Raw genomic sequence first — 13,491 nt, forward strand, 5'->3', positions numbered from 1 at the left:
AGGGTCTTCTCTTTGAAGGTGCCCTAAACAAGCTTGCCACCTGTCCGTCTGTCAGGACACAGGACTAGGACAGCATAGAATGAACAGACAGAGCAGAGGCCATGAAGTCCCCTCAGGAGAGGCCTGTCTTTGCGGAGGAATGAATCTCAGAACATCAGAGCTTGGAGGAGTTAGGGGCAATATTTCAAGGCCCCTACTGTCACAGAGGTGGAGGTTCCCCAAGAGGTGAACCTGTCCTGGGTCACACAGGGCAGAGCCACACCTGGCACTAGGGCTCCCCTCTCCCAACCCAGGGCTTCTCCCCTGCAGGAGCTCCCACCAGCCCCCCACCCTGCCCCTGACCTCCCCAGGGGCTCCCCTTCCAGCACCACTGTTTCATCACCAGGATCTGAGCAGCTAATCCTCCAACTTTCCTCTCCTGAGAAAGGGGAAGTAAGTACTTAGAGGTGTTTAGCAGGGCAGGGACTTCTGGCCAGCTGAGGGTTAAACAGCAGTTCAGCCAGACTCCCCACTTGTTGGAAAAGAGGGAAACAAGGAGAGAGGAGGCTCAACCCTCAGACTGCAGGGAGGATCATCCAGAAGCTGAAAATAGAAGTGTAAGTCACTCAGTCGTGTCCAACTCTTTTGATCCCATGGACTAGCCTGCCAGCCTCCTCTGTTCATGGAATTCTCCAGGCAAGAATACTGGAGTGGGCAAACCATTCCCTTCTCCAGGGGATCTTCCTGACTGAGGGATTGAATCCGGGTCTCCCACACTGTGGGCAGATTCTTTACCTCTGAGCCATCAGGAAAGCCCACCCAGATGGCGAGCTCAGTTGTGAGGAAGATGAAAGCAGACATAGAAAAAGACAGAAGGCAGCAAAAGCTCTGTGATCTATAAAAGACCTGATTCTGAAGAAGAAATTAAAACCAGGAAGGACATTTGAAAGCAAGACAGAGTGAAAATTCATCTAAGAAATATAAAGTTAAGAACTTAGCAGTTAACGTAGACCTTTGTTCATGTTTCTGACTCTTCCTCCAACATCACACTAGGAAACCTACAGTAATTCCTTCTCAGCTGCACTTCTGTGCTGTCGTCTCCATGCCTGTGTCAAGAGCCCATGATGGCAGGGACCCTTTCTTCTCCTTGTTCTGCCAGCAGATACAGGGACATGTTGAGTAAATGTTATTACTGCTGTGGTGAGGGTTCCACACAGGACAAGAACTGTCCTCACCAGCAGCTTCTGTGTCTCTGAGAAATTGTAGTGTGAATTGGTTGCTTCCTTTCCCACTTCTTCCAAAATTATGTCCAGGAAATGTTTAAAGAGTCTAAGGATAATCTAATGATAAGGAGAAATATTTTGACACTATCACACAGTCACTCCTTCAACCCCCAACCTGTCTTCAAATGTAAAGGAATTTAGGGATAAAGTTCCTTCTCATGAAGCCTCTTTCAATTTACCAAAATTCTTCCGGGAAGAATTCATTTTGCTTGGTACTTAAGGGGCTGGGGTTAAGGGGGCAACCAATGTTACTCCTTCCCAGATGCTGTGTGTTCTTGAGAAAGTCAGTTTCCTTCTCTGAGTGGAGAATGCCATAGTATCAAATGAAAATTTTTAACAAGTTCTTTCCCCCTGTTTCTGTCACCTGTGTCCCCTTTGTTTCACTTTCTGACCTTCTCTGTTTTATTTCTTGATTTGGAATGTCTAGCATTAGGGCCTATTGAGGAAAGTATAATATCAAAGCTATTTTTCCAGCTAAATAACTGGAGAAGTTTAGAAAGCTTACATTTTCCTGCAGATAGAAGTAATGTCATCAAACAGTATATAGACCTTTCTACAATGCTCATTTTTAAATTCTTCTTGTCCTGCTTTACAAATGCTCTCCAATTTATTAAATTTCATTTATTGCAAGTTCACAAAGTGGTAGGATATTAACACAAAAATGAATAATAATAAAAGCTTCAAAGCTTTAGCCAGAATTTATAATTCACCATATTTTATTTATTTATTTTTTTTTACTTTACAATGTTGCATTGGTTTTGTCATACATTGACATGAATCCACCATGGGTGTACATGTGTTCCCCATTCTGAACACCCCCTCCCACCTTCCTCCCCATACCATCCCTCTGGGTCATCCCAGTGCACAGCCCCGAGCACCCTGTATCATTCATTGAACCTGCACTGGTGATTCGTTTCACATATGATAATATACATGTTTCAGTGCCATTCTCCCAAATCATCCCACCCCCGCCCTCTCCCACAGAGTCCAAAAGACTGTTCTGTGCATCTGTGTCTCTTTTGCCATCTCACATACAGGGTTATCATTACCATCTTTCTAAATTCCATATATATGCATTAGTATAAAGGTTATGACCAACCTAAATAGCATATTCAAAAGCAGAGACATTACTTTGCCAACTAAGGTCCGTCTAGTCAAGGCTATGGTTTTTCCAGTAGTCATGTATGGATGTGAGAGTTGGACTGTGAAGAAAGCTGAGCACTGAAGAATTGATGCTTTTGAACTGTGGTGTTGGAGAAGACTCCTGAGAGTCCCTTGGACTGCAAGGAGAGCCAACCAGTCCATTCTAAAGGAGATCAGCCCTGGGATTTCTTTGGAAGGAATGATGCTAAAGCGGAAACTCCATTACTTTGGCCACCTCATGCGAAGAGTTGACTCATTGGAAAAGACTCTGATGCTGGGAGGGATTGGGAGCAGGAAGAGATGGAGACGACAGAGGATGAGATGGCTGGATGGCATCACTGACTCGATGGGCGTGAGTCTGAGTGAACTCCGGGAGTTGGTGATGGACAGGGAGGCCTGGCGTGCTGCGATTCATGGGGTCGCAAAGAGTCAGACACGACTGAGCGACTGAACTGAACTGAACTGAACAGCTATCCTACCCTACTCTTCCAGAAATCTGCAGAGAAAGGTAAATTTCCAAATTCATTCTATGAGGCCACCATCACCCTAATACTGAACCTGACAAAGATGCCACAAGAAAAGAAAACTGAAGGCCAATATCACTGATGAACATACATGCAAAAATCCTTAACAAAATTCTAGCAAACAGAATCCAACAACATATTAAAAAGGTCATACATCATGACTAAATGGGTTTTATTCCAGTGATGCAAGGATTCTTCAATATCCGCAAATCAATCAATGTTATTCACCACATGAACAAATTGAAAAATTAAAGCCATATGATTATCTCAAGAGATGCAGAGAAAGACTTTGACAAAATTAAAAATCCATTTATGATAAGAACGCTCCAGAAAGCAGGAATAGAAGGAACATACCTCAACATAATAAAAGCTATGTATGACAAACCCACAGCAAACATTATCCTCAATGGTGAAAAACTGAAAGCATTTCCCCTAAAGTCAGGAACAAGACAAGTGTGCCCACTCTCACCACTACTAGTCAACATAGTTTTGGAAGTTTTGGCCACAGCAATCAGAGCAGAAAAAGAAATAAAAGGAATCCAGATTGGAAAAGAAGAAGTAAAACTCTCACTGTTTGCAGATGACATGATCCTCTACATAGAAAAGCCTAAAGACTCCACCAGAAAATTACTAGAGCTAATCAACGAATATAGTAAAGTTGCAGGATATAAAATCAACATAGAGAAATCCCTTGCATTCCTATACACTAACAATGAGAAAACAGAAAGAGAAATTACACAAACAATTCCATTCACCTTTGAAATGAAATAATAAAATACTTCAGTTCAGTTCAGTCACTCAGTAGTGTCCGACTCTTTGCGACCCCATGAATCGCAGCACGCCAGGCCTCCCTGTCCATCACCAACTCCTGGAGTTCACTCAGACTCACATCCATCTACTCAGTGATGCAATCCAGCCATTTCATCCTCTGTCGTCCCCTTTTCCTATTGCCCCCAACCCGTCCCAGTATCAGAGTCTTTTCCAATGAGTCAACTCTTCTCATGAGGTGGCCAAAGTAATGGAGTTTCCGCTTTAGCATCATTCCTTCCAAAGAAATCCCAGGGCTGATCTCCTTCAGAATGGACTGGTTGGATCTCCTTGCAGTCCAAGGGACTCTCAAGAATCTTCTCTCCAACACCACAGTTCAAAAGCATCAATTCTTCGGCACTCAGCCTTCTTCACAGTCCAACTCTCACATCCATACATGACCACTGGAAAAACCATAGCCTTGACTAGAGTGATGTCTCTGCTTTTGAATATGCTATCTAGGTTGGTCATAACTTTCCTTCCAAGGAGTAAGCGTCTTTTAATTTCATGGCTGCAGTCACCATCTGCAGTGATTCTGGAGGCCAAAAAATAAAGTCTGACACTGTTTCCACTGTTTCCCCATCTATTTCCCATGAAGTGATGGGACCCGATGCCATGATCTTCATTTTCTGAATGTTGAGCTTTAGGCCAACTTTTTCACTCTCCTCTTTCACTTTCATCAAGAAGCTTTTTAGTTCTTCTTCACTTTCTGCCATAAGGGTGGTGTCATCTGCATATCTGAGGTGATTGATATTTCTCCCGGCAATCTTGATTCCAGCTTGTGTTTCTTCCAGCCCAGGGTTTCTCATGATGTTTTCTGCATAGAAGTTAAATAAGCAGGGTGACAATATACAGCCTTGATGTACTCCTTTTCCTATTTGGAACCAGTCTGTTGTTCCATGTCCAGTTCTAACTGTTACTTCCTGACCTGCATAGAGGTTTCTCAAGAGGCTGGTCAGGTGGTCTGGTATTCCCATCTCTTTCAGAATTTTCCACAGTTTCTTGTGATCCACACAGTCAAAAGCTTTGGCATAGTCAGTAAAGCAGAAATAGATATTTTCCTGGACCTCTCTTGCTTTTTTGATGATCCAGCAGATGTTGGCAATTTGATCTCTGGTTCCTCTGCCTTTTCTAAAACCAGCTTGAATATCACGGAATTCATGGTTCACGTATTGCTGAAGCCTAGCTTGGAGAACTTTGAGCATTACTTTACTAGCGTGTGAGATGAGTGCAATTTTGCGATAGTTTGAGCATTCTTTTACATTGCCTTTCTTTGGAATTGGAATGAAAACTGACCTTTTCCAGTTCTGTGGCCACTGCCGAGTTTTCCAAATTTGCTGGCTTATAGAGTGCAGCACTTTCACAGCATCATCTTTCAGGATTTGAAACAGCTCCACTGGAATTCCATCACCTCCACTAGCTTTGTTCATAGTGATGCTTTCTAAGGTCCACTTGACTTCACATTCCAAAATGTCTGGTTCTAGATTAGTGATCACATCATCATGACTCTCTGGGTTGTGAAGATTTTTTTTTGTACGGTTCTTCTGTGTATTCTTGCCACCTCTTCTTAGTATCTTCTGCTTCTGTTAGGTCCATACCATTTCTGTCCTTTATCGAGCCCATCTTTGCATGAAATGTTCCCTTGGTATCTCTAATTTTCCTGAAGAGATCTCTAGTCTTTCCCAACCTGTTGTTTTCCTCTATTTATTTCCATTGATCGCTGAATAAGGTTTTCTTATCTCTTCTTGCTATTCTTTGGAACTCTGCGTTTAGATGCCTATATCCTTCCTTTTCTCCCTTGCTTTCACCTCTCTTCTCTTCACAGCTATTTGTAAGGCCTCCCCAGACAGCCATTTTGCTTTTTTGCATTTCTTTTCCATTGGGATGATCTTGATCCCTGTCTCCTGCACAATGTCACAAACTTCATTCCATAGTTCATCAGGCACTCTATCTATCCAATCTAGGCCCTTAAATCTATTTCTCATTTCCACTGTATAATCATAAGGGATTTGATTTAGGTCATACCTGAATGGTCTAGCAGTTTTCCCTACTTTCTTCAATTTAAGTCTGAATTTGCTAATAAGGAGTTCATGATCTGAGCCACAGTCAGCTCCTGGTCTTATTTTTGTTGACTGTATGGAGCTTCTCCATCTTTGGCTGCAAAGAATGTAATCAATCTGATTTCAGTGTTGACCATCTGGTGATGTCCATGTGTAGAGTCTTCTCTTGTGTTGTTGGAAGAGGGTGTTTGCTATGACCAGTGCATTTTCTTGGCAAAACTCTGTATTAGTCTTTTCCCTGCTTCATTCCGCATTCCAAGGCCAAATTTGCCTGTTACTCCAGGTGTTTCTTGACTTCCTACTTTTGCATTCCAGTCCTCTATAATGAAAAGGACAATTTTTTGGGGTGTTAGTTCTAAAAGGTCTTGTAGGTCTTCATAAAACCATTCAACTTCAGCTTCTTCAGCATTACTGGTTGGGGCATAGACTTGGATAACTGTGATATTGAATGGTTTGCCTTGGAGACAAACAGAGATCATTCTGTCATTTTTCAGATTGCATCCAAGTACTGCATTTCAGACTCTTTTGTTGACCATGATGGCTACTCCATTTCTTCTGAGGGATTCCTGCCCACAGTAGTAGTAGATATAATGGTCATCTGAGTTAAAGTCACCCATTCCAGTCCATTTTAGTTCGCTGATTCCTAGAATGTCGACGTTCACCCTTGCCATCTCTTGTGTGACCACTTCCAATTTGCCTTGATTCATGGACCTGACATTCCAGGTTCCTATGCAATATTGCTCTTTACAGCATCGGATCTTGCTTCTATCACTAGTCACATCCACAACTAGGTATTGTTTTTGCTTAGGAATATATTTACCTAAAGAAACAAAAAACCTATGTTTCATTTTTTTCAGATTTTATTTTTTAATTTGTTTTTACTTTACAATATCGTATCGGTTAATTGTTACTCTGCATTTAATTTTTGTACATTTAAAGAAGCAATGTCTGAGGAAACTAGAATTGAAAGAGACACATGTACCCCAATATTCTTCACAGCACTGTTTATAATAGTCAGGACATGGAAGCAACCTAGATATCCATCAGGAGACGAGTGGATAAGAAAACTGTGGTACATAAGCACAATGGAGTATTACTCAGCCATTAAGAAGAATACATTTGAATCAGTTCTAATGAGGTGGATGAAACTGGAGCCTATTATACAAAGTGAATTAAGAAAGAAAAATAAACACCAATATAGTATACTAACGCATATATATGGAATTTAGAAAGATGGTATGATAACCCTGCATGTGAGACAGCAAAAGAGACACAGATGTATACAACAGTCTTAGGGACTCTGTGGGAGAGGGCGAGGGTGGGATGATTTGGGAGAATGGCATTGAAACATGTACAATATCATACGTAAAACGAATCACCAGTCCAGGTTTGATGCATGATACAGGATGCTTGGGGCTGGTGCACTGGGACGATGCAGAGGGATGGTATGGGGAAGACGTTGGGAGAGGGGTTCAGGATGGGGAACTGTGTACACTCGTGGTGGATTCATGTTGATGTATGGCAAAACCAATACAACATTGTAAAGTAATTAGCCTCCAATTAAAATAAATAAGTTTACATTAAAAAATTAAAATTAAGAAGCAACGTTTCTTACATTTTTTGATACATACACATTCTTCTTTTAAGAGATGTTTTATTTTACTTTCATTTTCTTCCTCAACTAGTTATTGTATCTACATATTCTTTACCAATCTTTACAACAATGTTTTTCCTTAGTGATCTATTGTGGCTTTTTCTTATATTTTCTTCACACTGCTACCATCATGTGGCGATAAAGGTATTTTTAAATATCAAAGCCTGCTGTTACCTTTAAAAGATAGGCTTGCATTATATACCGCCTTTCACATCATGCTGAGGTAAAGCCATGCATCTGACCTCATGGAAACTGAAAATTCCTCCCAGCCAACTCATATACATGCATTTTAAAAGATTTTATAATATTCCATTGTACAGGTACCTCCCATACTGCTCAATGATTTCTGAATGATGGACATGTCCTTTGTTTTCAGGGTTTTGACTTAAAAGGGTACTTTGAATCTATAGAGGGCAACATCCTGGAGGCTTTTGTTTTTACATGAAGATAACATTTTTAATTCCTGGACCTTTTTTCTTGTCATTTCCCCCTTCTTCCCAGCACTCCTGTTTCCGCTTTCTCACGGCTATTCTGTTTTTCCACCTCTGAGACGCTTTGCTCCCAGGGCTTCAGTGATGTCATCTTTTTGCACTGGGCCGACACCCACCGGTGGAGGAAGGATCGGCCCTGCCGCCCCTCGCTGCTTTTGTTGGGCTGCTCTTTCGGAGTCATGGCGCTGTTGCTATGGAAGGGGCTGGTGGGCACCGGCCTCTTTGCCCTAGCCTCTGCGGCTTTTTCAACTGCACAGCATCATTCTTATATGAGATTAACAGAAAACGAAGATGAATCACTGCCAATAGATATAGTTCTTCAGACACTTCTGGCCTTTGCAGATGGTATAGTTCATATTGCAGGGGAGTTTAAAGACATGGATGCCACTTCAGAACTAAAAAATAAACTACATATATCTCGCTGGGAAGAAGAAAAGGATACTCCACTATCACCACCCATTTCTGTTCTTACCAAGAGTCTACCAGGAATCACAGGCGAGGGGCCAAGAAAGAAAGTAGTAAAACAGAATGGTGTTAAGACATTTGACACACTAAGGAATCACCCATCATTTTATGTATTTAATCATCATGGTCGAGTACTGTTCTGGCCTTCAGATACAACAAATTTTTCAAACCAAAATCCATTGTCCTCTAACACATCGTTGAAGTTACAAAAACTTGAATCACTGCGTTAAGATTTTTAAAAATTATAATAACAGGACAGGACACAAAGCTGAAATATTGGAGTTTGGGATATAGAACACTCCCCCATCAGTATTTATATTGATTGCTCAGACCTAATTAAAAAAGTCTACAACCCTTATTTGTACACTGTTAATCAAGTCATTAATGCAGTATAAGTTACCTGTGAAATGAGTCTTTGATCTTTCATAGACAGAATTCTTTTTTCATTTAAAACAAATTCACAGTTTTTGTAAAAGTCACTGTTTTGAGCACATTTCTTTGAAAAATGTTGATGGTTTTGTAATTATTTATTTTCTTAGATTTCTTTTGCGCTATAGTTTTTAGGGTCCTTTTGGAAATAGTGTGACTACTGCATTTTGCAGCATGAGTGGTAGTAAATGGTCTTAAGTTCTTCACAATAAATAGATTTCTCTAAAGAGACCAAAATGGTGCCTTATCAGTTTTTCTTATGCCCCCCCAAAAGTGGCTCTGCTTCAGCAGATACTTGCCAGTTTTTAATTTATCCATGACTTCTCACCCTACCCCACTCCCATATACCTCTTAACATCAGCTGTCTTGTTTAATCACTTCTCTGGGGTTCAGTGTGCAGTGAGCAATTTTTGTGTCAGAAATCCTCTGTCATAACAAATAGATTTAACAAACTCAACTTATGTAAAGCTACCTGTGTTCTCTGCATATATCTGTAAAAAGATGTCCCTAATTGATTATGTAGTGTAAGGATAGTCGAAGATAGACCAGAAAGACTATCCGTGAATTAATTATCCTGCCTGTGTAGAAGAACAGTGATCACTGAAGAAAACTGACTAGTTGTTACCAGTTTAACTTATTCAACTTAAACTGATTAGCCAGTTTAACTTATTCAAAGCCTCTGTTATTTTATTCCATACTAAACTAGTGAATTAGTTGGAGAAGGCAATGGCACCCCACTCCAGTACTCTTGCCTGGAAAATCTCATGGATGGAGGAGCCTGGTAGGCTGCAGTCCATGGGGTCGCTAAGAGTCAGACATGACTGAGTGACTTCACTTTCACTTTTCACTTTCATGCATTGGAGAAGGACATGGCAACCCACTCCAGTACTCTTGCCTAGAGAATCCCAGGGATGGGGGAGCCTGGTGGGCTGCCATCTATGGGGTCGCACAGAGTTGGACACGACTGAAGTGACTTAGCAGCAGCAGCAGCAGCAACATTTTTAAAGCATTACAGAAGAAAACTGACACTGAAGTGAAATACAAAATTCATAAGTCCTTTTGAGATAAATTGAAGACTTTAAGGTACCTTCTCCTTTGTGATGATCTGCAAGGAGCTGAGCTTCCCCACCACCTCCAGGCTCTCCTGGCCTCCCTGTTACTGCAGCAGAAGCAGCCTCACCTCCTTGGAAATACTTCCTTTAGTGCAGCCAAAGCTGTTCTAGCTAAGGGTCCCAGGCTCACCACAGTCAACAGGCCATTTTGTTTTTCCATTCACACTAGGACTCTAAACCAACGCACAGCATTTGCTAAATTAGAACAGAGTTCTTTGTATGTTTTGTTCACTAAAGACATCAAACAATGAAAGGAGGCCCTGTCTCAAGCTTTCTCCACAATCTCCCTCCCTCCCAGGTGCCCGTGTTACTCACTGAGGTGAATCTTAGGAACCAGGAGGCCCAGCAGAGGTGGGGGCCTTCTGAGCAGGGCCTCATCACAAGCTGCCAGCGTGTTCTGCTGCAGAGGAAGCACTGATAGAGGTGGCTGCAAGAGAAAAGGAAATAGTCATCTGGAATAGGCTCCCCTATCCTCACCTCTCTCTCTGACTCCTGACCAGTGGAGATGCTCCCCTTATGTCCTACACAGCTTTTCATTAGAGCATATATTAGCATTCCAGTTTCCTTTTTGATATTATATTTATTTTAAATAAATTTATTTATTTTAATTGGAGGTTAATTACTTTACAATATTGTATTGGTTTTGCCATACATCAACATATATCCACCAAAGTTATACACGTGTTCCCCATCCTGAACCCCCTCCCTCCTCCCTCCCTGTACCATCCCTCTGGGTCGTCCCAGTGCACCAGCCTCAAGCATCCAGTATCATGCATTGAACCTGGGCTGGCGACTCATTTCATATATGATATTATACATGTTTCAATGCCATTCTCCCAAATCATCCCACCCTTTCCCTCTCCCACAGAGTCCAAAAGACTGTTCTATACATCTGTGTCTCTTTTGCTGTCTCACATACAGGGTTATCATTACCATCTTTCTAAATTCCATATATATGCATTAGTATACTGTATTGGTGTTTTTCTTTCTGGCTTACTTCACTTTGTATAATAGGCTCCAGTTTCATCCACCTCATTAGAACTGATTCAAATGTATTCAATGGCTGAGTAATACTCCATTGTGTATATGTACCACAGCTTTTTTATCCATTCATCTGCTGATGGACATCTAGGCTGCTTCCATGTCCTGGCTATTATAAACAGTGCTGTGATGAACATAGGGGTACAAGTGTCTCTTTCAATTCTTGTTTCCTCAGTGTGTATGCCCAGCAGTGTGATTGCTGAGTCATAAGGCAGCTCTATTTCCAGTTTTTTAAGGAATCTCTACACTGTTCTCCATAGTGGCTGTACTAGTTTGCATTCCCACCAACAGTGTAAGAGGGTTCCCTTTTCTCCACATCCTCTCCAGCATTTATTGCTTGTAGACTTTTGGATCGCAGCCATTCTGACTGGCATGAAATGGTACCTCATTGTGGTTTTGATTTGTATTTCTCTGATAATGAGTGATGTTGAGCATCTTTTCATGTGTTTGTTAGCCATCTGTATGTCTTCTTTGGACTAGAGCTAATCAATGAATATAGTAAAGTTTCAGGATATAAAATCAACACACAGAAATCCCTTGCATTCCTATACACTAATAATGAGAAAATAGAGAAATTAAGGAAACATTCCATTCACCATTGCAACAAAAAGAATAAAATACTTAGGAATTTATCTACCTAAAGAAACTAAAGACCTATATATAGAAAACTATAAAACACTGGTGAAAGAAATCAAAGGGGACACTAACAGATGGAGAAATATACCATGTTCCTGGATCGGAAGAATCAATATAGTGAAAATGAGTATACTATATTTTTGGTATTATATTTAACTTAGTGAAAAAGTGAATAGATTCTTCTCCTATGGAAAATAAATGAAAAAGCATATTTATTGCACGTTTCATTAGGCAACATATGTACTGTTTGTTTTATGATGAAAATTAAGCAGTATCAGCTGGTTTACCTAGGTCTAAGAAAAAATATTGAAAAATTATCTGCTACTGTACAACAAATTCTCCTTTCCTTTTCCAACACCACGAATACTGCCCCAATAAAAACAAAGCAGCCTTCTATTTTACTCAATTTTAAAATGCAAATAAGAGAAAACTGTGTCGCTTCTGTCTCTTCCCTTCCTTCTCTCTAAGTTAGCTAGCAATCTTTACCTACATTAGATTCCCAAAGACCAGAGGGAAGCAACGAAATATTTCATGTCTAATCCACAGCTTCTACAAACAACACACATACACAAATACATACATAAGTACATGTGTAAACATCAGACCTGATCCACACAGCAGTGTGAATTATTACTAAGGCCATCCCCCACACACCCGGATTGCAAGTTAAAAAGAGGATTCTAAGTACTTAAAAATGTAATCTTCCAGATATATGAGGAGCAGAGTTTTTCTCCGAATTGGTCGGGGAACATACTAAACTGAGCTCCTTCCCCTATAGATTTCTATAACCTCAGCCTCTAGTGACAGCTTGCTGCTTCTGCTGCTGCTGCTGCTAAGTCGCTTCAGTCGTGTCCAACTCTGCGCAACCCCATAGATGGCAGCCCACCAGACTCCCCCATCCCTGGGACTCTCCAGGCAAGAACACTGGAGTGGGTTGCCATTTCCTTCTCCAATGCATGAAAGTGAAAAGTGACAGTGAAGTCGCTCAGTCATGTCTGACTCTCAGCTACCCCATGGACTGCAGCTCACCAGGCTCCTCTGTCCTTGGGATTTTCCAGGCAAGAGCTAGTTGACAGCAAATAAGAAGGAACCATTCCCACAGGAAACAAGCTGCATTAATTAAAGTATATAGTGATATTATTAAGTACTCTGAAATCTTTGGATGAAGTGCCACGACTTTAATTAAAAACACGATTCATATTTTCAATACTGACTGAATGGTAATGGGATGGATCAGGAATTAGAAGTGAGTACATGAGACAAGGATAAACCCTTAAAGCCTAATGGGCTCTATTCCACTAGGGCTCTGCTGAACCCTCATCCACTATGCAGAACTTGCTAGATGAATCTCCATCTCCACAGACATCTTCAAGAACCACTCAAACCCCTACAACCTGGTATTAAAACTTTTAAAATGATAGTTCATATCTCTCACTAGTATATAAAATATGTTTTTCCTCCATTGACCTTTCTTTTTGTAATCTTACTAAACTTACTAGTTCAAGAAGATTTTCTACATAGATAAGCAATGAAAGTGAAAGTCACTCAGTCATGTCCAACTCTTTGAGACCCCATGGACTATACAGTCCACGAAATTCTCCAGGCCAGGATACTGCAGTGGGTAGCCGTTCCCTTCTCAAGGGGATCTTCCCAACCAAGGGACCGAACATAGGTGTCCCACATTGCAGGCGGATTCTTTACCAGCTGAGCTATCAGGGAAGCCATATAGATAAGCATGTTGCCTACAAATAATGATTGGTTCCCCTTCCCCTTTCTAATCTTTGTAGACTTCTTATTTTCTGTGAAGGATAAATAGAAAATTCAGTACAATGTAGGCTACAAGTGGCTTAATGGAGATCTTTTTGCT

General features: G+C 41.0%; 1 protein-coding gene across 1 annotated transcript; it reads left to right on the top strand.

The window, feature by feature from the left end:
• On the top strand, nt 8,121–8,636 carry LOC102184107 (membrane magnesium transporter 1-like). The gene is made up of 2 exons (XM_018046593.1): nt 8,121–8,344; nt 8,477–8,636. Exons 1-2 carry the CDS (start codon nt 8,121–8,123, stop codon nt 8,634–8,636), a joined length of 384 nt encoding a protein of 127 aa, XP_017902082.1.

This window comes from Capra hircus, chromosome 3, assembly GCF_001704415.2.
Source record: "Capra hircus breed San Clemente chromosome 3, ASM170441v1, whole genome shotgun sequence".
Taxonomy (NCBI): Eukaryota; Metazoa; Chordata; class Mammalia; order Artiodactyla; family Bovidae; genus Capra; species Capra hircus.